General features: G+C 41.0%; 2 protein-coding genes across 4 annotated transcripts; both read right to left on the bottom strand.

Moving 5' to 3' along the window:
* Positions 1-3,123: 3,123 nt before the first annotated feature.
* nlrc3l (NLR family, CARD domain containing 3-like) lies at positions 3,124-10,044 on the bottom strand. Its single transcript, XM_015951717.3, has 12 exons — positions 9,831-10,044; positions 9,285-9,452; positions 8,312-8,404; positions 7,853-8,027; positions 7,550-7,697; positions 7,376-7,468; positions 6,693-7,045; positions 4,659-4,862; positions 4,387-4,562; positions 4,035-4,308; positions 3,746-3,958; positions 3,124-3,667 (listed from the first exon to the last, which is right to left on the bottom strand). Exons 1-12 carry the CDS (start codon positions 9,854-9,856, stop codon positions 3,296-3,298), a joined length of 2,295 nt encoding a protein of 764 aa, XP_015807203.1. The 5' UTR covers positions 9,857-10,044; the 3' UTR covers positions 3,124-3,295.
* A 436-nt stretch (positions 10,045-10,480) lies between these two features.
* numa1 (nuclear mitotic apparatus protein 1) lies at positions 10,481-22,545 on the bottom strand. Of its 3 annotated transcripts, none has more exons than XM_054742751.2 (25): positions 22,465-22,545; positions 22,231-22,290; positions 22,062-22,147; positions 21,878-21,951; positions 21,482-21,570; positions 21,335-21,409; positions 21,162-21,255; positions 20,083-20,233; positions 19,865-20,004; positions 19,648-19,759; positions 19,443-19,560; positions 18,552-18,692; positions 18,353-18,466; positions 14,978-18,268; positions 14,641-14,850; positions 14,343-14,536; positions 13,643-13,780; positions 13,251-13,356; positions 12,997-13,171; positions 12,703-12,839; positions 12,325-12,603; positions 12,081-12,170; positions 11,783-12,007; positions 11,242-11,287; positions 10,823-11,001 (listed from the first exon to the last, which is right to left on the bottom strand). In XM_054742751.2, the coding sequence occupies exons 2-25, from the start codon at positions 22,264-22,266 to the stop codon at positions 10,955-10,957; spliced, it is 6,168 nt and encodes a 2,055-aa protein (XP_054598726.1). In that variant the 5' UTR covers positions 22,267-22,290; positions 22,465-22,545; the 3' UTR covers positions 10,823-10,954. The 3 variants fall into 3 exon arrangements, with proteins under 3 accessions (XP_015807204.2, XP_054598726.1, XP_054598727.1); XM_054742752.2 differs by having other exon boundaries at positions 11,242-11,281; XM_015951718.2 differs by lacking the exon at positions 11,242-11,287 and having other exon boundaries at positions 10,481-11,001.
* Positions 22,546-22,549: the final 4 nt, after the last annotated feature.

The raw sequence follows: 22,549 nt of genomic DNA, 5'->3' as shown, positions 1-22,549 counted from the left end.
ATTTGATCGTCGAAACTCTAATTTAATGCCTCAATCTACTGCATAAGAATGAGGAAAACGTAAGAGATTTTGTTCAAAGTAGATACTATTAGTTTAATAGTAATATTATTACTATTTAGCACATGTTGTTTGTTTGTTTGTTTGTTTGCTGTTGTACATCCAGCTCTGCTCAGGTTGTTGTTGCTGCTCACCCTTTTACGTAAGCATTATTCAGTCACGTTAATGTAAGACACGGATATGTGCATGTTGTTAAAGGTTTGTTTCTGGATTTATTTGATGAACCCAAAAGCTGGATGAAGCCTTGCAGAACTGCTGTCAAATGATTTCCTCACTGGTTGAAATCACCAACCAGAACGTACAGAATGAGACTATTAGACTTCTGCAAGACAAGACGGGTTTGGAGAACGGAGTCTGGGTCGGACTACAACGGTCCATCTTTGGAACGGAGCTAAACTGGATGTGGACATCAGGGTCCAGATCTGTGAACCCAAAATGGAACAGCAGCTTTTCTGTTTACCACTGGAACAACCGCTGTGGGAAGACCATCAGGTGTCAGGAGAAATAAGGCTGCTGGACGCTAACTGTCATGAGAAACTTCCCTACATCTATCAAGGTGAGCTGAGTTTGGGTTTTAAACATTTTTAAATTTGATTTTATTATTTCATGCTGAAGTTTTAGTTTTTTTAATTACAATCTCCATAGGTAACTATGAATAATTATAATTTCTCTGCAGATCCAGAATAAAAGCTGACACTGTAGAAACTCCTCTGGTCATCTGTTCTTCTGGGAACTCATCTTAATCACTTCTGGTGTTTCTGTCACTTCTTTATATTTATTTTTCACAAACGTGTATTGTTTCTCCACATAACCTGATATGTTAACATGGCAGGTCAGTTTTAACATTTGTTTTCATGTTATTTATTTATGTGAATAATAAACACAAGGTTTAAAATAAAGTCTAACAAGTTAAACAAAAACTGTTTTAAAATATTAAGCTAAAATGATGTGAATAAACTTGTTTTAAACAAATGACTGAACATTTTAGCCAATCTGTGGCTCTCTCTTGTGGTGAAATAAGAAAACAGATATGGCGAAGAGAAACTAAAACCCATCCATCCCTCCATCCATATGCTGAGTCCGCGTGTCCACGTAGGGTTGCGGGGGGGTGGGGGGGGGGTGGGGGGGCTGTGTCTAACTCCAGCGGTCAATGGGCAATCAGGCGGGGTACACCCTGGACACAGAGCCAGTCCATCGCAGGGCAACAGAGACACACAGGACAAACAATCACACGTGTGAACACACACACACACACCTAAGGACAATTTAGACAGACCAATCAACCTAACAGTCATGTTTTTGGACTGTGGGAGGAAGCCGGAGTACCCGGAGAGAACCCACGTATGCACAGGGAGAACATGTTAACTCCATGCAGAAGGATCCCAGGCCGGGAAGCGAACCTAGGACCTTCTTGCTGCAAGGCAACAGCTCTAACCACTGTTCCACTGTGCAGCCCGAAACTGAAACCCAACAAACGTAAACTTTTTCTGATTATAAACTAAATGATTTGATGAAGACAGAAATAAGGTGAGTCAAGAAGGTAAACAAGTAAACAAAATTATTTAAAGCTCCAACTTGTGATGCTCTGGTAAAAGTCACATACTACAGTCAGCACATTATCACAAGTTCTCTTATTTGTACTTTTTTCTCTTATAAGACATTGAACAGTATTTATAAAAGTGCTTTTAAACAATTTAACTCAAAGTGCATTCAATTAAAAGTAGAGCATTCATCTTTTTCACTTTGATCTCTTCTAATCCTGGATGTGAGTGAGATCAGACAAGCTGTTCTGATGTTCTTTAGACTAAACTCATTACACAAACAGAAACCTGACATTTTCAGAGAATTTGCATGTGTTCTTCCTCATGGAGACCATGTGACGGCTGATTGTTGCACTAGACCGGTGCTTCCAGCTGCTTGAAGCCTTTTGTGTTTTGCCAGTTATGCAGAATTAATGATATTTGAAACAATTGTCACATTTAACTGGGTTACAACTAGGGGCTGCATGACTTAATTTTTTTTTAAGTCGACAGTCAAGTAATGAAAATTGAGTCGACTTTGACTAGCAAACTTGTTTTTATTTGACTATTTTCCTGTCCTGCCTGTTTATTATCTTCCTGCATCTCCTCTCAATCCTAAGGAAAAACTGCTACGTGGGTTCATATATATTCACCTTATAAGTTACCTTTGAACTGCAGTTCTAAAAGATCTACCGACCGCAAAAACAGCAGAGTGCTCGCTGCTTGGCGGCCGCATCAGTGATCGGTGCGTCACCGGAGGACAAGGTGTTTCGCTCCGCTCCACAGCAGCGAAACGCATCAGGTACAAATAAAAGACAGAAAACATTAAAGGAAATGAGCCGACATGAACGATCGCATGTTAAATTAGTTTTTGAGGTGGCGACACCTGATTTGCTAATGTTACGGTGGCCGTGCTCAGGACACAGATGTCTGGAGTGAGTCAACAATCAGAGCTTTGCATGCGCAAGCTGGTTAAGGTTAGGATGGGGGTGAGGGGAAGGTTAAATTGCGAGAGGGTAAAGGTCACAATTTGGTTAAATGTCCGTTTTACGGCGGGTGTCAGTACCGACGCTCTGGCACAGCGTGTCGCCTCCCGACGCGCAGGAGCTCATCACCTGCTGTCTTTTCCGAGGACTGCATCTTGTCGGTCATTATCACGTGACAGGGACTAGTCGATGAAAGGCATAAAAAGTCACTACAGAGCAGTGAAGTCGACTAGTTCATACAACCCCTAGTTACAACCTGTTTATACTCTAGAAAAATAAACAATAAAATATGAGTAACATGGAACAGGGTGGGGTAGAACAGCTCTCACAGAGGAAATAAAAAAAAAACGTAAACTTGACAAACTTGTAAAAAATTTGAAACAAAAACAGCACACAAACCCACCAAACAGTTAGTGTGTTTTTCTTAAATACCTCTTTGGCTCACACACACACACACACACACACACACACACACACTGTTCTGTCTGGACAATAAAGATCTACAAACTGTATCACTCAGATTTTAAGTAAAATAAACTATTTTGTATGAAGTCCACAAAAACTTTGCTTTGTTTGATGTAGATCTCTGAAAAACATGATTTAAAAAAAGCTATTAAAAGTCATTATCTGCCATTTCAGAGTCACCTTTTGAAATTACTGATCGATCCTTTGCTGAGACTGAAACTTAAAGACATCTAAACCAGCTCAGGTGGTTTATCCACTGACCGGAGCTCAGTCATCGTCCTGGATCATCTCTCTAAGGCACTCTTTTAGATTGTCCACCCTGTCTGCAGTAGCCGTGTGAATGGCCTGCTCCAGTTGCTGCTGCGCCACATCCAGTCCCGTCACCTTCGGGGAGTTGTGTGGGTACAGGAACCCCCTGAGCAGGGTGAAGTAGCAAGCTGAGGACAGCAAACCACACAAGTAGCGCAGGAACATCTCATAGCGACCCAGCGGCAAGCTAAGGGTTTTCACCACGGCACACTTGACCAAGCCTGCAGCTGATTTGCCGAGTGTCAAGTGCTTGGGCAGAGAACCAGAGTCCAGAATGTTCTTAGACTCCAAGTAGAACATTAGGAAGACGTAGAGGGAAGCCATGAACTCCTAAAAGAGACAAAGTAAAAGTGAAGCATGGACAACGTGTTTGGTGGAGCTACTATTTTAGCTGATGCTGAGTGTTACCTGAAAGGTGTAGTGGATGAAGCAGAACGTCCTTCTGCCTGGGACAGGGGGACAGACCTCCGTGCACAGACCCGAGAACACGACCACCTCCGTCAGCGACAGGCCCAGCTCCTTCACCTCCTCTTCATAGAACACATTGGTGTTCCTCTCCAGCATCTTGAAGGCCAACTTTGCCATCTTCGTCAACAGCTTCTTCTCTGTGTCAGTCCATTTCTGAGGAAAGAGGAAGTGCAAAACTCTGACACTGAAAGGACCGTAATACATTAACATTAAGAAAAGATCAAAGCACCAGCTCATTTTCTGCCTTTCCGTAGTAGAACCGCAGCCTGCGGTTGGTCTGAATGATCATAATGTGGATGAGAAACTGCGTCAGTCTGGGGGGGTTGGTGCCATAGCCCTGGTACTGGAAGCAGCGGTCGAACACGGTCGCCAAAATCCAGCAAAAAAACGGATGGCGAGCCAGAATTCGGAGTGTCGGCGTACGCTTGTAATGGTGCACGATGTTTTCAGCTAGTTGTTTATTGGAAAAGCGTTTGGTCAGGTATTCGTCTTTCATCTCATCACTAGAAGAAAAGAGAGAGGAGGATAAAAGATACAACAACAAAGCGTGGAACACAGGAAGGAACATGATCCACGCACACCTAAAACCCTGCAGCTCAGTGACGACATCCACAAACTCAGGCGGTATCTGTGAGACGGCAGCCCGTCTGCCAAGGATCCAGAGGCGAGCGCCACGAAACAGGTTCCCTCGGATGATGTTCACTACCAGGACGTCTACGGGAGCTCTGGTGTAGTTGTCGTTTATCACCGGTGCGTTCTGCAGAAACAAAACAAGACTTGTTTACGTTGCTGCTGGTTCAGAGTTCAACGTTTTTTCATACAGATGTCTGGCGTTTGTGTGCAGATGAAATACCTGCCAGTCCAGAGTAGCCTGGTAGCAATCAAAAGAGTCCATTATGACCAGAACTTTAGTGTTCTCCTCATCCAGCAGCTTAAAGTCTTTCACTCCAGAATAATAATAGTTTATTGCTTCTGAGACGGACATGTTCACCGCATTGCTTCGGTTTCGCAGAAACCACAAAGATTTGAATGAAAGCTTGATGACGTACTGCAAATCCTGAGGAGAGGACGGGGGAAAGGTTTCAATAAAAAAAACTTTAACAGTAAACAAGTTAAACAACAATCAGTTCTGCAGAGCAGGACTCCATCATCAGAAGCTTTTAGAATTTTGATCAATTTATAGTTTTGATCATTCATGTAAAAATTAGGTTTATATAAACAACATATTAGAAATTTAGACCACATTTGAACCTTGACCCTGGTAACAAGGTCCTCAGAGAAAATCTCCACATGTAGAAACTTTCCCCAGTGGATGGAAAACCAACTCTAAAGATTTCTGACTTAACTTGAAGCTAAATAATTATTTCTCTGTGAAACAAATGAAAACAAAAAGACTTCAGTTTGATATGAAACGTAAAGATCGGACTTTGGAGCACGGAGGAGGGTTCCATGGTCTGATGAGTCAAGCTGGTCCTCTTATAGAGAGGGAGGGTTTGTGTTCCCATCAACAGATTCAGTCATTTCTAGGTGGCTCACATTTATTTCTAGTTCCCATCGGCTGGAAATCGTTTGAGGTTTTCACACTTGGCTAAACGTTCAGAGCTCAGAAATCAAATCAACCAAAAACTATTTGGACGTATCAGAGGAGACTTTGAACTGCCTCATCTACTATCAGCATCTTGGTAAAAAAATAAAAATAAAAATAAAAAATAAAACTTTTTGCACCCCAGGAAGGAAATAGTGTTTGCAAGAAAAAGATGTAAAGTTAGTGAAGAAACATTTTAAACTGACATGGAAACACATGCAGATGTTTTCCTGTAGCTCTGTTCACTTAGTGCAGTTCAGGTGTTGATCAGATCCTTTTGTGTGGAATGATCCTTTAATCGTTTAAACGTGGACGCCATCACACGCCGGCGTGAACGGTCTACAACAAGGAAGTAACTCAGTTGCATGGCATGGAGGAAGACCAGAAGTAATGATAAATGACCCGCACTTGTGTAGCGCCTCTCAGAGTGAGGACTCCAAAGTGCTTTACACTACAGTGTATCATTCATCCATTCACACACACATTCACACACTGGTGGGGATGAGCTACGATGTAGCCACAGCTGCCCTGGGGCGCACTGACAGAGGCGAGGCTGCCGAGCACAGGTGCCACCGGTCCCTCCGACCACCACCAGCAGGCAACGTGGGTCAAGTGTCTTGCCCAAGGACACAACAGCAGAATTCTCTGTCCGAAGCCGGGATCGAACCTGCAACCTTCCGATTACTGGACAACCCGCTCAACCTGTTGAGCTACTGCTGCCCCAAGTAACATCTGATCTGAGCTGACCAGGTTATGACCAGATGATGAGCGGAGTCTCGTTTCATCTACCGTTTACATTTAATTGTGTCACTTCCTGCCTCCTCTGGCAAGAATCTGTGACCTTTAATCACACTTCTGTGAACTTCCAGACTCACCAGAAGTGTATCTGATTTAGGATCACATATAAAAGTGGACTAGGTCTGGTTTCAAAAAGAAAATCTGATTTCTGCTGTTCAGATTTTCAAATAAAAATCATAAACAGATCACTCAAGAGGACATAAAATTTGTTTTACTTTTTATAATTTTGTGTTCTTCTAAACAACTTATTAATTAGATCATTAATACACAGACTGCATTTTAACGTAAAGCTCTAAGCAATGTTATTAGTGAGATATGATAATGAGTTATGTTCCAAAAAGCGTCAGACAGAAGTTTTGACTGCATGTTAAAAAAAAAAGAATGCAAAGAAACAAATAAATCACTAGAAAGAGAGTAAATCTGTCAGATCTTTGTCTGCCATTTTGTGAAAGCAAAGCGTGTGACACGTTTCTCCATCGGAAGGACTTAAGTGTCCGCTCTCACCCTGTTGGCGCGCTCTTCTGCCCAGTCCAGAGAGAATTTGGCCACGGAGACGGACATCCCCACTCCTGCAATCCCAGTGGTGACCACCGTCCTCACCGGCGAGCCGTCACCCTTCTGTAGTCGGAACAGATTGTTCACACCAACAAACGTGTCCTCGGCGGGGACTTGGAGAGGAGTCGGAGGCTGTGGCAGGAACTCGTGAGAAGGGTCGACTCCTCCGCACCCGTGGGTGGACAGCTGAGGCTCCACATAGACATTGTTCAGAAAACTCTGCTTTCCAGCTTGAACCACGCCCTCGTGAATGATTTGGTGTTTTCGGAACAAAATGTTTTTCAGGTAAAAACGGAACAATGCTGCGGGTGGAGAAAAAAGGAAAAGGAGAATAAAAACATGTAGAAGGCATCTGGAATCTGCTTTAAAAGGATCTGTCCCTCTGTCAGTAATATTCACACCACAATGCTCTACAAATTATGAATATTACCTTATCTAATTTTGGAGAAAATAACAATTCTACAAGAAGCAACATTAGATCTGCACAAAATCGCCAAGAAAAACAAAGTTGTAAAAAACTGACTGGAGTAATAAGCGTGCCAGGTTCAGGTTTTAAACACGTTTCACAGTAAAACAGAAACGTTTACAATCAAAAATGACCCATAGCGTTACGTTGGTGAACCTGAGTGTACCTTTCTTGCACTGATTCTTGAGTTTTTCTGCCTCCTCCTTCTTGTCCATACTTTCAAGAGTTTTTATGGTGTTCATCAAAGCTTTATCTGCTCCTGCAGACGACAAGACACACACAAAATCTCACTCCTGCTCACCATCAGCTGATCTAACTGGGCATAAGTGTGTTTTCTCACCAAACAACTCAATGCTTTTATCTACAAAGTCAAGGAGATCTCCCTGCAGCACTTGGGTCCGGGCGCTGCCGGGCTGCCATGTGTAATACCACGTCTTAAACTTGAACAGCTCCTCATTACTGAGATCAGATAAAGTACTCTGGATACTCTTGGGACAGAAGATAAAAATATGTTAGCATAAATATATGTTTCCTCTTCTTTTTTATTAAAACACAAGATTAGCTGATAAATTTTCTATTTTTGAGTTTATCTGGCAGCATCCTAAGCATCCCCACAGCAAAGTGGCTTTAGTGTGTGCTGTACTTTGAATATGTGAGGCAGATCCTGCTCTGGGTCCAGCCTGCCCGGCTGGCCGTCCTCCTCTGTTTGCATAAAACCTTCCATTTCCAAGGGTTCAGGTGGTTCTGGGGAGCAAGTGTACAAAGGTTCATCCCCATCTTCTAATTCCTCCTCTGTCAGCTCATCTGGATCCGCAGAGCTAAGAGAGGGAAAAAAAATGTCAAAAGCTGGAGATTAATGAATAAAAAGGAAACAAATCAATTAAATTAAACACCATATTGTAAGTATATGAAAAATGTAGGATTATACTCAAAGCTAATCACCATGGACATGTTGCAAATACAACAATTAATCAAATGATTAGGTGTGTGTGTGTGTGTGTGTGTGTGTGTGTGTGTGTGTGTGTGTGTGTGTGTGTGTGTGTGTGTGTGTGTGTGTGTGTGTGTGTGTGTGTGTGTGTGTGTGTGTGTGTGTGTTAATCACCCAGTGTCAATGACCATAGCTCCTGGGGGTTTGGTCTGCTGGGTGGTTTCAGTGAAACGACTCACTGCAGACTCTGAGGGCATCACGGTGTATCTGGAAAACATAAATCAGATTATTCGTGAATTTTTGTTAAAAAAAAAACACATCCTAGTGCCTGGCCTGCATGTATGCGAGCAATGTTGTGCAAAAGTCTTGAACCACTCCACATTTCTTTACATTTTGATTCCAAACAGACATTTTGGTATGCTTTTAAAATGGTCTTGATTGGTAGTTCTACACACTTCCAGGAGGTTTTTTAAAGTATTTATTGGAGTTTTGATCTTTTTTAACTCATTTTTAGTGCTGCACATGAATATTCTTACAATATGCTTTCTTTACGTTCCCCAGACCTATAAATCACAGGGATGAAAAGGCTCCTAAACTAAATAAATAAAATAAAACTGGAACAACAAACAAACAAAAAAAGACACAATTTCTTACTGTGTCTTATTAAGCTAGTTTATGCCACTAGTTATTTACCCCATCATTAAACCATGGAATAAGTTTAACATCAAACCTTCAATGCAAAGTCAAACTTCATGCTACAAAATATTGGTATTTGTTAATGCTGACAGTTAGTCTTCTTCAGTACGCTGTAATGAATTGTGAACAAACACGCCCCTCTGCTATAGTGGGCATGAACCTAAAACGTAGGTTTAGCCATTTCCTCTTATAGCTAATATTAGGTTTTAACATGTTGCTATTCATTCATGTTGATAGTTAAATAATCTTGTAAAGCTCTCTTGGAATTATTATGGAAAAATTACTGAAAGGAAAACTCATGTTAAAGCCAAATTTACTCAGATCCCAATATGCTGAAACTTAATGTAGCTCCTAGGTGATTGATAGAACAAAGCAAGAGTTAAATCTACTGAATTATTAAACTTTCACATTAAAAAACATATAAACAACGCCTAAAAAGTGAGAATGGTACCTCATTTCAGGAGGAGCAGGATGTTCTGGTAGCACAGTAACCGGCCTTTCCCCTTCCTCCTCCTCATCTGTGCTTTCAATGTCACTCTTCATCGAGCCATAACTGGAAGGAGGTCTCTTCCACTTCTCCTTCTCCTCTTCATCAACTTCACTTCCAGAGGTTGTGGTGCTTCAGAGATTAGGACACATTAGTAAGAAACTCAAGATCCCGTTATCATGTTAGTTACTCCATTTAATAAAGTAGGTTTCTATTAATAACTTGAGAAGTGACATGTATATAGTGCTTCTGTGATGATTATAATGATCAAATTAAAGCATTTTCATATTTAACAACTTGTGCAACAGTTTGTAAATAAAAATTATATTATTATTATTTGTACTATTAAAAACTGTTTACAAAAATAAACAGCAAATAAAGCAGCTACAACTGAAACCAGAGTAGGATAACTAGCTTGAGGGAAGTCTTGGGCGTTCACTAATGCATCCAAAAGTCAGATACAACTATTTTTATTTTACAATTTTATTCACTAAACACGAATCCACCTACTTGTGTTCTCCGGTGTCCTGTTCCATGTTTATGGCTCGATAGGTGATCTAAAAATCTTCAAACAACTTCAAAGCGACTCTTGTAGCATTAGGTTGTTGCTGTTAGCGTACCAGAAATTGAAAGAAGTCGGTTATTTTATTTTCCCTGATTAGTTTAATCTTTTCTGAGTTGACATATCGCGATTTATAATAAACACGTTTAATGTGCGATAAAATGTACACGAGAGACGGAAAATAAGCCCATATCTTAAAGACATAAGCCAAAAAGTACTATCACTTCCTCATTGTATTAAGTGTCATTTTAAGACTAACTTCCGGACAATGATTTTCCAGAATAAAACAAATTATTTTTTAAAACCCCGCCTCTACGGTGTCCTTTCCTATGGATAAATGTAAGCTTTATTAACTGCTAGAACCATATTTTTGTCATATATTTTACAACAAATTTTAAAATAACATGTAAATTTACTCTTCTAGAAATGTTCCAGAAGTCCTTATATTAATTGTAATACTTCAATTAATTCCAGTGTTCAAACTAGACTGAGACCTTTTTCTTTCCTTATCCAATTAATTGGTGCATAAATGTACACCGTTATCTATTTGAGAACTTTCAAATCATTATCTGAACATGAACAGGTATGACGACGCCGATCGGGTTTCAAAAAAAACTTTATTCTGAAGGCTTGAATCTCAAACAGGAAGTAATGTGACAAGAAATTTCAGAAAATCTCCACAGGATTTCTCACTGGACAGCAAATAAACAATGAATAACCATCAGTTTGACTTAAAAACAAGTTTGAATTATTTTATCACATCATTGCTAGTTTCATATGCATAAAGAAAACCGTTCAGTATGCTGTCAGTGAACTAAATGGTTAACTTCCAGGTCAACCAGCCAAAACCCAACAGTGAATTAGCATGTAATTAAAGAGGTCTTTTGACATGCATCTTATAATTTTTTTTATCCGATTCAGTAAATTGATTGCAGTGATGTAAGGTTTTATTTTATTTTATTTAAAACATTTTATTAACAAATATAACAATATTCAAAGGAAAAAAATGCAAAGTGCAAAATGTCCTAAAAGACAATGAAAATTTTGAAAAAAAAAAAAAAGTTTTTAACAATTATGCATTCTCCACAGCAGTCCTCAAACTTTCATTCTGCGCATCATCTGTGAAATAAAAAATGCACAATTAAGTCAAATAGGCACATTTCTGACACATGAACACTAGTTATTTAAAATGAAAAAATATATATCCTAAATTGTGTTTAGGAAGGAAAGCATCAATAGAAACATAGAAACCCTTCTCCTTAGTGAGTAGAACACCACGTGCTGTTAAATTCCTGTATTTTTAGACCATCATGTGAAAACCAGCCTTTTAAAAGTTAAAATTTATAAATTAATATTAACCATCATGAACTTCCAAAAGTTTTTCATGCTCTACAGACACCTGTTTCTGAAACAAAAGTTGTTATAGTTGATTATGTGCAGCAGTTAGGAAGAGACTACACTTTGATTCAATAGGACACGTTATGAAAGTAAAAACATTTCACAAATTCTGAAAAGGGTCATCTGAATAGGATGCAGCTCTTAAACCAGTTTAACAAGTCGTCATTTCAGTGGCAAGAGTCTTAATTAAATCACCAATAAAAATAGTCAGCAGTGGTATTTATTTGGAACATTTAAAAAAATAACACCCTAAACACAGCAAACACTAGCATAAGCATTGCCAATTCTCGCCAACATTAAAGGAAACTGACATTGCAATATTAATATTTTATGAGGACCACCTACTCCCCTCGCCAACTAGTGTGCATTATGGGTTTGATTTAGTTAAAGTTGGTCTTTAAACTTATTACATTGTCATCTAGCAGTTTAATCACAACGCTGTTTGATGGTAGCTCATTCAAAAATGTAGTAAATGTCTGCAGATTCTGAGCATTTATTTTACCTTGCGAGCACTTTCGGTCAACCCAGGAGACTTTGCAGATCTGCTGTTAGCTTGAGAAGCTTTTTTTACTCCTTTTGAAGTCGATTGTGGTGACTTCCAGCTGCCGGGTCGAGCCGTGGGGGATTTACGGGCGGAGCCTCGTAGTTTGGTCAGTTTTTTCTTTAAATAATTGTTTTTCTTGGGGGTGTTCTCAATGGTGAACACCGTAGACTGCCTCCGCTCAGCCTGAGATTAAACGAAGAGAAATAGTAAAGAAAAAAAATACTCCACAGCTTGTGTGTGTGTGTGTGTTACTCACAGGAGTGAGGACAGCGTGCAGATGAGAGCTGCTCACGTTCTTGCTTTTGGGAGTGAGAGGACGAGGGAAACAGCTGGTTCTTGTTTTTCTCTTTAGATAAAAACAAACATGATGAATAAATTAAACATTTGTTGAATTTTTTTAACATGTGACTGTCTATTTTAGTGTTACACAGCACACTTCAGTCAAGTTGCACCTTTATGTGACAATAACAGTATATTTCTGTGTGACTCTGAAAACCAACCTCAGGTGAAGTCTGGGGTAAGGACAGTGTGGAAGACGACTGTTTTGAACCCCTTGGGCTTTTCTGGCTGGGTCTTTTGGACGGAAGCTGTCCCGGCATCAAGGACATGCGATGAGCTTGGCTTCCAACACCTGCCTGACCAAACATGAGAGACTGCCGATGGGACACGAGGGAGTCCTGCAGCTGGCCTGGCATCATCGATGCCCGTCTGATCGTGTCAGACGGGTCCCCGGTGCGGAGCTCCTCGTCAGTGAAAACGAATCCGCCAGTCCCTCTAGTCTTTAGACATAAACATGGGAGGAGTTTCACGTGAATAAAGATTTGATGTAAAAATCTAATTAGCATCCTCTGAACCAACAGGTTTTTCTCTCTCCTCACCTCAAACTCTACAGGGTAGCTGCTCTTTAGGTGTGGGAGACAGGCCTTGTTTCTGGCCTGGAGCTCTGCGATCCTCAGCCAGTCATCAGGACCACCGTCTGGTTCGTTTTCTGCTCCAACACAGAACGTTCCAGCGGCTGAAGGGAAAAGGATGCAGGAAAATCAAAGTCAAGCTTTTTATCAAATAACACAGACGATACCACATAGTTCTAACTTTCTTTAAAAGGAAACTAAATAAAAAGGCAGAAATAATGCATTTATTATAAATGATAAGAAGTCCAGGGACAAACTTACTCTGTGAATGAATGGTGCTCCGTCTGTACCCCGGAAGACCGATGAGCTGGTCACTAGCAGCACTGGACTTACCATGAGGCGTGTCAAAAGCCTCCATAGACAGGGATCGAGCAGAGTGGGCAACAGAGCAGCCAGAACCCAACGTCTCACTTTCCTCAGAAGAACCTGGCATCTTCTACAAACCACAGCACAAACGTTCCAACATGAGGCCTCCGTGCTTTAAACAACTGACTGTATATCAACGAATCATCCACCTTGCTCATGGTGATGTTTACAACTTGGGTGGTCCGGCGTCGTTTGGCAGATGATGCCGGGTTTTTCTGAGCCGACTCCAGAACCGTGTCAGAACTTAAACTGCCCCTAGGTGATGGGAGATAAACAAGAGACAAGCTACGGTGACAAAAATCCATTAATGTTTACAATAAATGAAAAATGTTTGTTTGGGACACAGCTTCTTTTTTGTTTCTTTATATAGAATTTATTTCAAATCTGACCTGAAAATATATTTTTCTAATGCTAAAAGTTCTTTATATCATCAGAAAAGTCCAAAACAGAAACGAAAAGTATAAAACATCTGTGGAGCAGCAGTTCTTTGTGCAAAAAGAAGTCGAAGCCAATCGTGTCATCGGACATCCTCACAGCATACCTTCTGGTCTGTCTGGTGTTAATGGGAGTAAAGTACAAGCTTTCCTGCGACTCAGACTGAGGACCTTTGCGTTTGGCTGCTAGACGCTCTGAGCTGCGGACGAGTGGCGTGCTCGACTCCTCGGGTGCTGACAGCTTCCTGTAATGTTTAAGAAAAGTGAAAGATAATCATTAATTCTCCCATAATCCCCAAAAACAAATCATCACACAGGATCAGTCAGCTGTTAAGTGTCTTCTACCCAAATGATTTGTGCCATTTAATAAAAAATAATAATTGATCCAATCTTGTAAAGATGATTAAAAATAGAAAGAATTTGTTATTTGTATTACATTTTTTGGTAACACTTTCTTTTACAGTCCTCTAAGTACTTACATTGTAATTACATAGATAGTTAAAGTGTATTATTGTGTAATTAAAGTGTATAATTGTAAAAAAAAGTGTAATTACTGTGTGAAGCCGCATTTACTGGGAATGATTAATAAAAATTAGAACTGAACTCGAGTTACATGATAACCGTTTAAGAACTCAGAAACAATATTACACTTTTACTTACCGTGTAATTACCATGCAAGTGTGGTAATTAAGGGACTGTAAAAGGAAGAGTTACCAATTTTTTTTTTAAAGTCATTCCTTATTTGATCATTCAGTCTTGATGTGTAGCTACCTGAACTAAAAGCACACCTGATGACCCAGACATTACCTTGTAGAGTTCAGAGTGTCTTCCAGGGAGCTTTCACCAAGGCTGTCACAACTCATGCTCCTCTTCATCTGCGATCTGGTGGAAACACCCGAGCGAATGGTGGGAACCGCCAAGTAAAACGACTCTTTAGACGAGCCAGCCTCACTGCCATGAATCCTATTTTGTGCCCGAAGCGTCTGGTCAGCATAGGCCAACTAAAGACAGAAATGTTGCCATAGAGACTGAAATTCAGCAGCTTTTTCATTCTAACAGTAACCTTAGAGGCATTGCTTGTTTTTCTTTTAAATACACAACAAACCTGTGTCTCTAAACTGGCCACTGTACTCAAAAGTTTCTTCTCATTGGTCTGGACCTTGTCTAGATCAGCTTGGAGCAGTCTTTTGTCCATGGTGATGGCATTAACTTCATGGTTCTTCACCTCTAAAGCACGTCTGAGCTCCGCCGTTTCCTCCTCACTTTTCTGAAGAAGCTGTTTCTTGTTGTTATAATGGCTGACTGCTTTCTCCATCTGTGGAAAAACAAACACATTCACTGCAATAATCAGTTAAAAAAACTCACTACACCATTTAAAACAAGAGTGAACACAATTCTGGTTTTAAAACTGGGGCCAAGACTAGATTTGTGTTTGAACCAACCTGAGTCTTATAATGTTCAGCAGCCTCTGATCTAGCAGCAAGCCGTTTCTCCAGGTCTCTCATCGCCAACTCAGTTTCTTCAGCCTTTTCTCTTTCCATCAAAAGTTGCTCTCTCTCTCTTTTTAGGATTTCAAGCTCCTTCTGCAGCACCAATTCCAGTTTGCATGAGGTTTTGTTTTCCCTCTCCATGGCCTCGTTGGCTCGAGCAAGCCTGTCCTTCTCAGCGATTAGGGTTTCGACCCGTTTCTCCAGAGCCTTCCGATCGGTCTCAGCCTGGTGGATCCTGACCAAAAGTGTTTCCTTTTCCTGAACAACTACTTCCTTCTGCTTTAATGAGGAAACATGTAACTCCTGCACTGCCTCCTTCATTCTCTGGTTTGCTGCTAGCGTCTCTTTGACTTGTGTCAGCTCCATGTTTACTGACAGAAGCTGCTGCTCGAAGGAGTTCATCTTTTGAGACGATTCCTGCTGGGTGTCATCTAACTCCTGCTCTTTAGCTTTGAGTCTTTGAGAAAGTGTTTTGATTTCTTGCTGCAGCTCGTCAGAATGTGAGGAGCTCTCTTCCTTTAGGGAGACCAGCTGGTCCTCCTTGGTCTGGATCTCTTCTCCAAGTCTTCTGATCTCTTGCTCTGAGATTTCGATCTTACTTTTAAACGAGTCCTTCACCTGAGACATTTCCATGTCCTTCTGAGCCAACAGGTTCTCATGAATCTGCCGTTCTTCTGTGGCAGTTTTCAGAGACTCCATCAAACTGTGTACTTGATTTTTAAGAGCTTTGATCTCCTCACTGAGGACTTCTGTCTCCTTACAGTGATCAGATTTTAACAGATCAGCTTCATGTTCTTTGGTCTGGATCTCTTGCTTCAATCGGTTCACCTCAATCTGCAGGGCCTCCAGGTGCTGACAGCTCTGTAGCTGCTGCTCTGCAAACTGCTCTTCCTTGGATCGTAAGCTTTCTTCAGCTGCTCTCAGAGAGGAACGAAGACTTTCAACCTCTTCCTTCACTTCTTTGATCTCCTGGTGTAACTCTTCTGCTTGCTCTGAGCTTTGATTTTGTATCAAGGTCATCTGTTGTTCTTTGGTCTGGATCTCGTTTTTCAGGTTCTTTACCTGCTCTTCAGAAGTAGACAAGTGTTGCTGTAGAAGCTCCTTCTGGTGAGCGTTCTCCTGCTCCTGCTCGTTTAGCAAAGCTAGTTGAGTCTGAACCTTTTCCTCAGTGGTCCTGAGAGATTCCCCCATCAGAACCACCTGTTGTTGCAGATTCTGGATTTCTTGCTGCAGCTCGTCAGAATGTGAGGAGCTCTCTTCCTTTAGGGAGACCAGCTGGTCCTCCTTGGTCTGGATCTCTTCTCCAAGTCTTCTGATCTCTTGCTCTGAGGTTTCAATCTTACTGTTAAATGAGTCCTTCACCTGAGACATTTCCAAGTCCTTCTGAGCCAACAGGTTCTCTTTAATCTGCCGTTCTTCTGTGGCAGTTTTCAGAGACTCCATCAAACTTTGTACTTGATTTTTAAGAGCTTTGATCTCCCCACTGAGGACTTCTGTCTCCTTACAGTGGTCAGATTTTAACAGATCAGCTTCATGTTCTTTGGTCTGGATCTCGTTCTTCAGGTTCTTTACCTGCTCTTCAGAAGTAGACAACTGTTGCTGTAGAAGCTCCTTCTGGTGAGCGTTCTCCTGCTCCTGCTCGTTTAGCAAAGCTAGTTGAGTCTGAACCTTTTCCTCAGTGGTCCTGAGAGATTCCCCCATCAGAACCATCTGTTGTTGCAGATTCTGGATTTCTTGCTGCAGCTCATCAGAATGTGAGGAGCTCTCTTTCTTTAGGGAGACCAGCTGGTCCTCCTTGGTCTGGATCTCTTCTCCAAGTCTTCTGATCTCTTTCTCTGAGGTTTCAATCTTACTGTTAAATGAGTCCTTCACCTGAGACATTTCCAAGTCCTTCTGAGCCAACAGGTTCTCATTAATCTGCCGTTCTTCTGTGGCAGTTTTCAGAGACTCCGTCAAACTTTGTACTTGATTTTTAAGAGCTTTGATCTCCTCACTGAGGACTTCTGTCTCCTTACAGTGGTCAGATTTTAACAGATCAGCTTCGTGTTCTTTGGTCTGGATCTCTTGCTTCAATCGGTTCACCTCAATCTGCAGGGCCTCCAGGTGCTGACAGCTCTGTAGCTGCTGCTCTGCAAACTGCTCTTCCTTGGATCGTAAGCTTTCTTCAGCTGCTCTCAGAGAGGAACGAAGACTTTCAACCTGTTCCTTCACTTCTTTGATCTCCTGGTGTAACTCTTCTGCTTGCTCTGAGCTTTGATTTTGTATCAAGGTCATCTGTTGTTCTTTGGTCTGGATCTCGTTCTTCAGGTTCTTTACCTGCTCTTCAGAAGTAGACAAGTGTTGCTGTAGAAGCTCCTTCTGGTGAGCGTTCTCCTGCTCCTGCTCGTTTAGCAAAGCTAGTTGAGTCTGAACCTTTTCCTCAGTGGTCCTGAGAGATTCCCCCATCAGAACCACCTGTTGTTGCAGATTCTGGATTTCTTGCTGCAGCTCGTCAGAATGTGAGGAGCTCTCTTTCTTTAGGGAGACCAGCTGGTCCTCCTTGGTCTGGATCTCTTCTCCAAGTCTTCTGATCTCTTTCTCTGAGGTTTCAATCTGACTTTTAAACGAGTCCTTCACCTGAGACATTTCCATGTCCTTCTGAGCCAACAGGTTCTCATGAATCTGCCGTTCTTCTGTGGCAGTTTTCAGAGACTCCATCAAACTTTGCACTTGATTTTTAAGAGCTTTGATCTCCTCACTGAGGACTTCTGTCTCCTTACAGTGGTCAGATTTTAACAGATCAGCTTCATGTTCTTTGGTCTGGATCTCTTGCTTCAATCGGTTCACCTCAATCTGCAGGGCCTCCAGGTGCTGACAGCTCTGTAGCTGCTGCTCTGCAAACTGCTCTTCCTTGGATCGTAAGCTTTCTTCAGCTGCTCTCAGAGAGGAACGAAGCCTTTCAACCTGTTCCTTCACTTCTTTGATCTCCTCGTGTAACTCTTCTGCTTGCTCTAGCTCAGTCTCAAGACTGGCCACCCTTTCCTCAGTGTGACGAAGAAGCTCTCGGCTCTCTCTATTTTCCTCCTTTAGTGTAAATATTTCTTGTTCAAAAGCAGCGTTGTGCTGCTGTAGTGTGCTAATTTGTTGTTGGTACTCCGCCATCTTCAGATTGCAGTTTTTAATTTCTATTTCTGCCTCCTTTAGAGAAGAAAGTGTGCAATCCAGCTCATTCCTCAGGCTGAGAATTTCAGTGTTCAAAGATCTCTGGAAATTGGAAAAGCACACATTTGGTAAACATCACAGAAAACTGTTTTTCTACTCAATAAAGTCTTGGACTAGCTAGTTCACCTCCATCACAGGACCCATATTCTCTCCTTCTTCCTCCTTGGTGGCCTTGCTCATTTCTTCCTCTAAACAGGATATCTTTCCTTGCAGGATTTGAATCTGTTCAGTCAGGAGCTCCTGGGCAAAAAAGGCAGTTATTAAACACTTGGATCAAGTCAAATCCTTTAATTTAAAATGTATTTAAAAAAATCTAAACATTTACTTTCTGTGCAGTTGCTTCCTTCAGTTCTGAGATTAGTTGGCTGGATTTGCTTTCCCAATCCTCTTCGATGGAGAAGTGTCTTTGAGTCATTCTGTTAACCTTTTCCTCGCAGGAGGCCAGTTGTGAACACAACACTCTCACCTAAAATACAACAATACAACAGTACAACAATACGTTGACAACCAGATTTTAAAACATGTTAAAATCTTGAATAAAACCATGCAGTTAACTCTTTATGCATCCATTTATTTTCAGAGCTTCATTTTTCTTCACCGATGTCTAACATTGTTACTATTCTTGGTCATCGATGCCCTCTTGGAATTTCTCACTTACCAAACATCAGCTGACATTTAAGAATATATTAATATGGCTTCTCTGATTTGAACAAATACAAACCTGACAAATATCCCTGAGACCCTTCAAGATTCTAACATCCAAGAGCCTAAATTACATCATCAACATCCTCCAATGGTAAATGACCTGTATTTGATATAGCGCCTTCTAGAGTCCTGGAACCCCCCAAGGTGCTTTACAACACAATCAGTCATTCACCCATTCACACACACATTCACACACTGGTGGGGATGAGCTACAATGTAGCCACAGCTGCCCTGGGGCGCACTGACAGAGGCGAGGCTGCCGAGCACTGGCGCCACCAGTCCTTCCGACCACCACCAGCAGGCAACGTGGGTTAAATGTCTTGCCCAAGGACACAATGACAGCGACAGACTGAGCGGGGCTCGAACCTGCAACCTTCCGATTATGGGGCGAGACATTGTTCCCATGTGCTTATTACAAGCAAATTTCCAAAACAAAGATAAACCCTGAGAGCATAAGATAAATGTCATCACTGAATTTCCTACAGGGAAAATCTCCTCAGTGTTATCTTACCCGAGAGGAGAGAGCCCCATTTTCCTCAGCAAGCTCGTCTACTTTCCTCTCCATCAGTGCGGATGAACTCTTCAGCTCTTTATTCTCGATTAAAATTTCATCAAGACGCACTCGCAACCTAAGAGAAAATTAGACAAAATGTTTATTTTATTTTTGTAATTTAAAGGTTTAATAAAGGTGTTTAACTGCAAACTTGAGCTCTTACATATCATTCTTTGTTTCCAGCTCACTGATCTGCTCTCTGCTAGCATGCTCCTGATTAGCATTCTCTTCTTTAAGCTTCTCGTTTCGATATTGCAGCTGACTGATGAGGCCTTCTGGAAACAGTAATTATGAAACAAAGTTGTTTACAAGAGCAAATGAATCAAAATAGAAGAGAGATAGTAAAAAGTATCTGTTGCATAGGAAGATAAATGTGATACCCCTCTGTGCGACGAGTGTAAGCATGTTGGCTAGCTCCCTCTCCACAGTATCCTTGTACTCCCTCTCCTTGATCAGTGTTCTTTGCATTTGTCTCATCTGAAACTTGGGCGTATTCATTATATCAATCAAAGGAGACTGGCTGTGGAGATTAAAAAACAAAATCACCACATTAGCGTTATAAATGCATGTTGGCTTTGTTCCAAATCCACAAAAATACCTGACTGATGAGGAAGCCACGGTTTCCAGATCCACAAATGCAACTTTTGTAGAGCGACGAAAGATGGGCGACTCATCGGAGATGGAGAACGGGGAGGATGTCGACATATTGGAAGATGACGTGCTTTCCAGTGGCTTAGTGTATGGCAAACCTGAATTCACAGTCTGGGAGTTAAATGCTAACCAGGACCAGAGTCGCGGTGTATGTCGTAAATAGTTTGCCTCTTAAAGAGCAAGTCACCCCCAAATCAACTTTTGTTTGCAGATAAACTGTATAAATGAGTGTCTAATGGTGCTGCAGACATCTGTAGTCATTCATTTTGGCATTTTATTTAAAATATAAATATTCTGTCTGAAAATGTCTGTGTGATGCCCTCTTCAGGTTAAAAGTCTGCACAACATTTGCACTTCAAGCAGCCATTGCTATTTGCTAAGCAGTGCTGTGTGATGATAGCTAGTATGTGCAACGTCTGCTGCACTACAGTCTCAGCCACGCCTCCAGCCGGCTCTGCATCTGTTGCCTCTGGCAACTCATGAGCCGATGCTGCTCACCTCGTCCCTTTCTTCTGCCAGATCAGGACACTTGCTGCAGTTCCTTCATCTGAGCAGGCTGTATGCGTGTGTGCATTAGCAGCTCAATACAAAAAAAAAAAAAAAGAGAGAGAGAGAGAGAACCTCCCAGAGGAGTGAGGGTGCCGTTGGTATCACTGCCACAGTGCAACCCTGTCGGTCCACCAAACAGCGTACCCTTTTGGTGCATTTTTCAAACAGGAACCATGGGTGAGGTAAGACTATGGTGGGGGGCGACTTGTTCTTTAACATAATTAAGGATGCACTGATATTAAAATTTGGGCTGTTATTGATACCAGTAATGACACATGAACACACACTTATGAGATGATTTCCCATAGCAAACCGCCTTTTCTCCTGAAACAGACACCCAAATTAAACTACATGAAAATAAACATTGGCTGTCCCAGTTGAAGCTTATCATACAAGTACAGATGTTAATGCCGGTACATCCCACAGTATAAAGTATCTTTAACAAGGAAAACCAAAAAGGACAAATTTGTGACTCACGTTTTTTTACCAAATACTGGTCTAGATGATCAGAGAGATAAACCATGCCATCACTCTCCAACACAAATGAATCTGTGATGAATGCTAGCTGTTTCTAAGATAAAGGAAATAAATGAGCAATGTTAACGCACACATTTTAATATTTTTTATTAAAATTGTAATGTTTTACTTACTTCGACCTCACTGTCCAGCATGTTTAAAGTGAGGCGTTCAGACATCATATCGTGATACAGCAGCAAAATCAGCACCTAATGATTAAAACCAATTGTCAGAATGGGTTTTTTTGTGTTATTATTCCCATTCAAATATTAGTCTTAAACCTTTGAGATTTCCACATTGAGATTTCTTCCATTTTGTATGCTGTCCCAGGAAATTGTAGTTCCTTTGGATGGACAAAATCTGCAGTCTCCTAATGAAAGAAATTAAATAAACAATTGTTACATCTAATCAAAGGGTGAAAACCCCATCTTAAACCACTGATGTGGTGCAGGAGTGCAAACATCTAATGCCAAACCATAAAAATTTCAGCGAGCAGACAATAGCCACATTTTATTACATCTTATAGCAGTCCAATTAAAAAAACATTATTTTAATCTACGTATTATTTGTTTAGATAATTTTAAGAGACAAATCAATTGAGTTTAAGCTATTGGAATGAGAAGTAACAAAATCCCAAGAGTTAAACACACTGTGATAAAGAAAAAAGAAAAGCTTACGCTCCAAAAAAGTAGAGATTATATTAAATCTTTCTTCAACCGAATCACTGATGTTGTAGGTTGATTCCTTTTTCCTGTCAAACGAAAACAAACGTAACACTTCTATTAAACAACATGGAGAGCATATTAAATCAGTTATCAAAAAACCTTCTTGTTCACACAAACCAGACACAATCTTACTTACAGACGATAAACCAGTTTCAACAAGACCGTCCCATCCCTTAAACTGTCGATTTGTTGTTGTTCTTCTGACAGCTTCACGCTGTTCACCTAGAAAACATGTTTGAAGTTAAACCAATGAATAAAACCGTTGTTTTTAGTTAACTGGGGAGCACGGCGTTTAACAAACTCACCCAGTCTAGAAGGGCCTTCATACCCAAATAGGACATGTCGGCAAACCCAAGGGTTTCAACCTGCAAGTAAAAAGAACAACAATTATGCTAGCTACTAGCTAACATTATCACACGAACACACGAAAAGTCAACTTCGTTTGACACTAAAGAAGCTATTTGTACTTAGCACACGCTACTAGATAAATGGCGAATGGTTGGTAAAATGTTGCCTTTTTAATGTAGGCAGCAACTCACCGAAATTAAGAAGTAATTTTTCTACCTCGTCCGCCGTGTTTCGCTGTAATAAACTGTTTTGCTAAGGCAAATTTAAAAAAAGATT

The sequence above is a fragment of the Nothobranchius furzeri genome, chromosome 13, assembly GCF_043380555.1.
Source record: "Nothobranchius furzeri strain GRZ-AD chromosome 13, NfurGRZ-RIMD1, whole genome shotgun sequence".
NCBI classification, from domain to species: domain Eukaryota; kingdom Metazoa; phylum Chordata; class Actinopteri; order Cyprinodontiformes; family Nothobranchiidae; genus Nothobranchius; species Nothobranchius furzeri.
Note: the sequence above shows the minus strand (reverse complement) of the source record. Positions and strands in the feature narration are given on the sequence as shown.

Coding starts and splice junctions, on each gene's coding strand:
- nlrc3l (XM_015951717.3), bottom strand. CDS start 9,856: ATGGAACAGGACACCGGAGAACACAA. Junction 9,453..9,830: donor CAGGACACCGGAGAACACAA/GTAGGTGGATTC, acceptor TAATCTCTGAAG/CACCACAACCTCTGGAAGTG. Junction 7,698..7,852: donor ATCTGCCTCACATATTCAAA/GTACAGCACACA, acceptor TTCTGTCCCAAG/AGTATCCAGAGTACTTTATC.
- numa1 (XM_054742751.2), bottom strand. CDS start 22,266: ATGTCCTATTTGGGTATGAAGGCCCTTCTAGACTGG. Junction 20,234..21,161: donor CCAGTATTTGGTAAAAAAAC/GTGAGTCACAAA, acceptor CTGTGAATTCAG/GTTTGCCATACACTAAGCCA. Junction 11,288..11,782: donor TGACCGAAAGTGCTCGCAAG/GTAAAATAAATG, acceptor CTTTTGTTTCAG/AAACAGGTGTCTGTAGAGCA.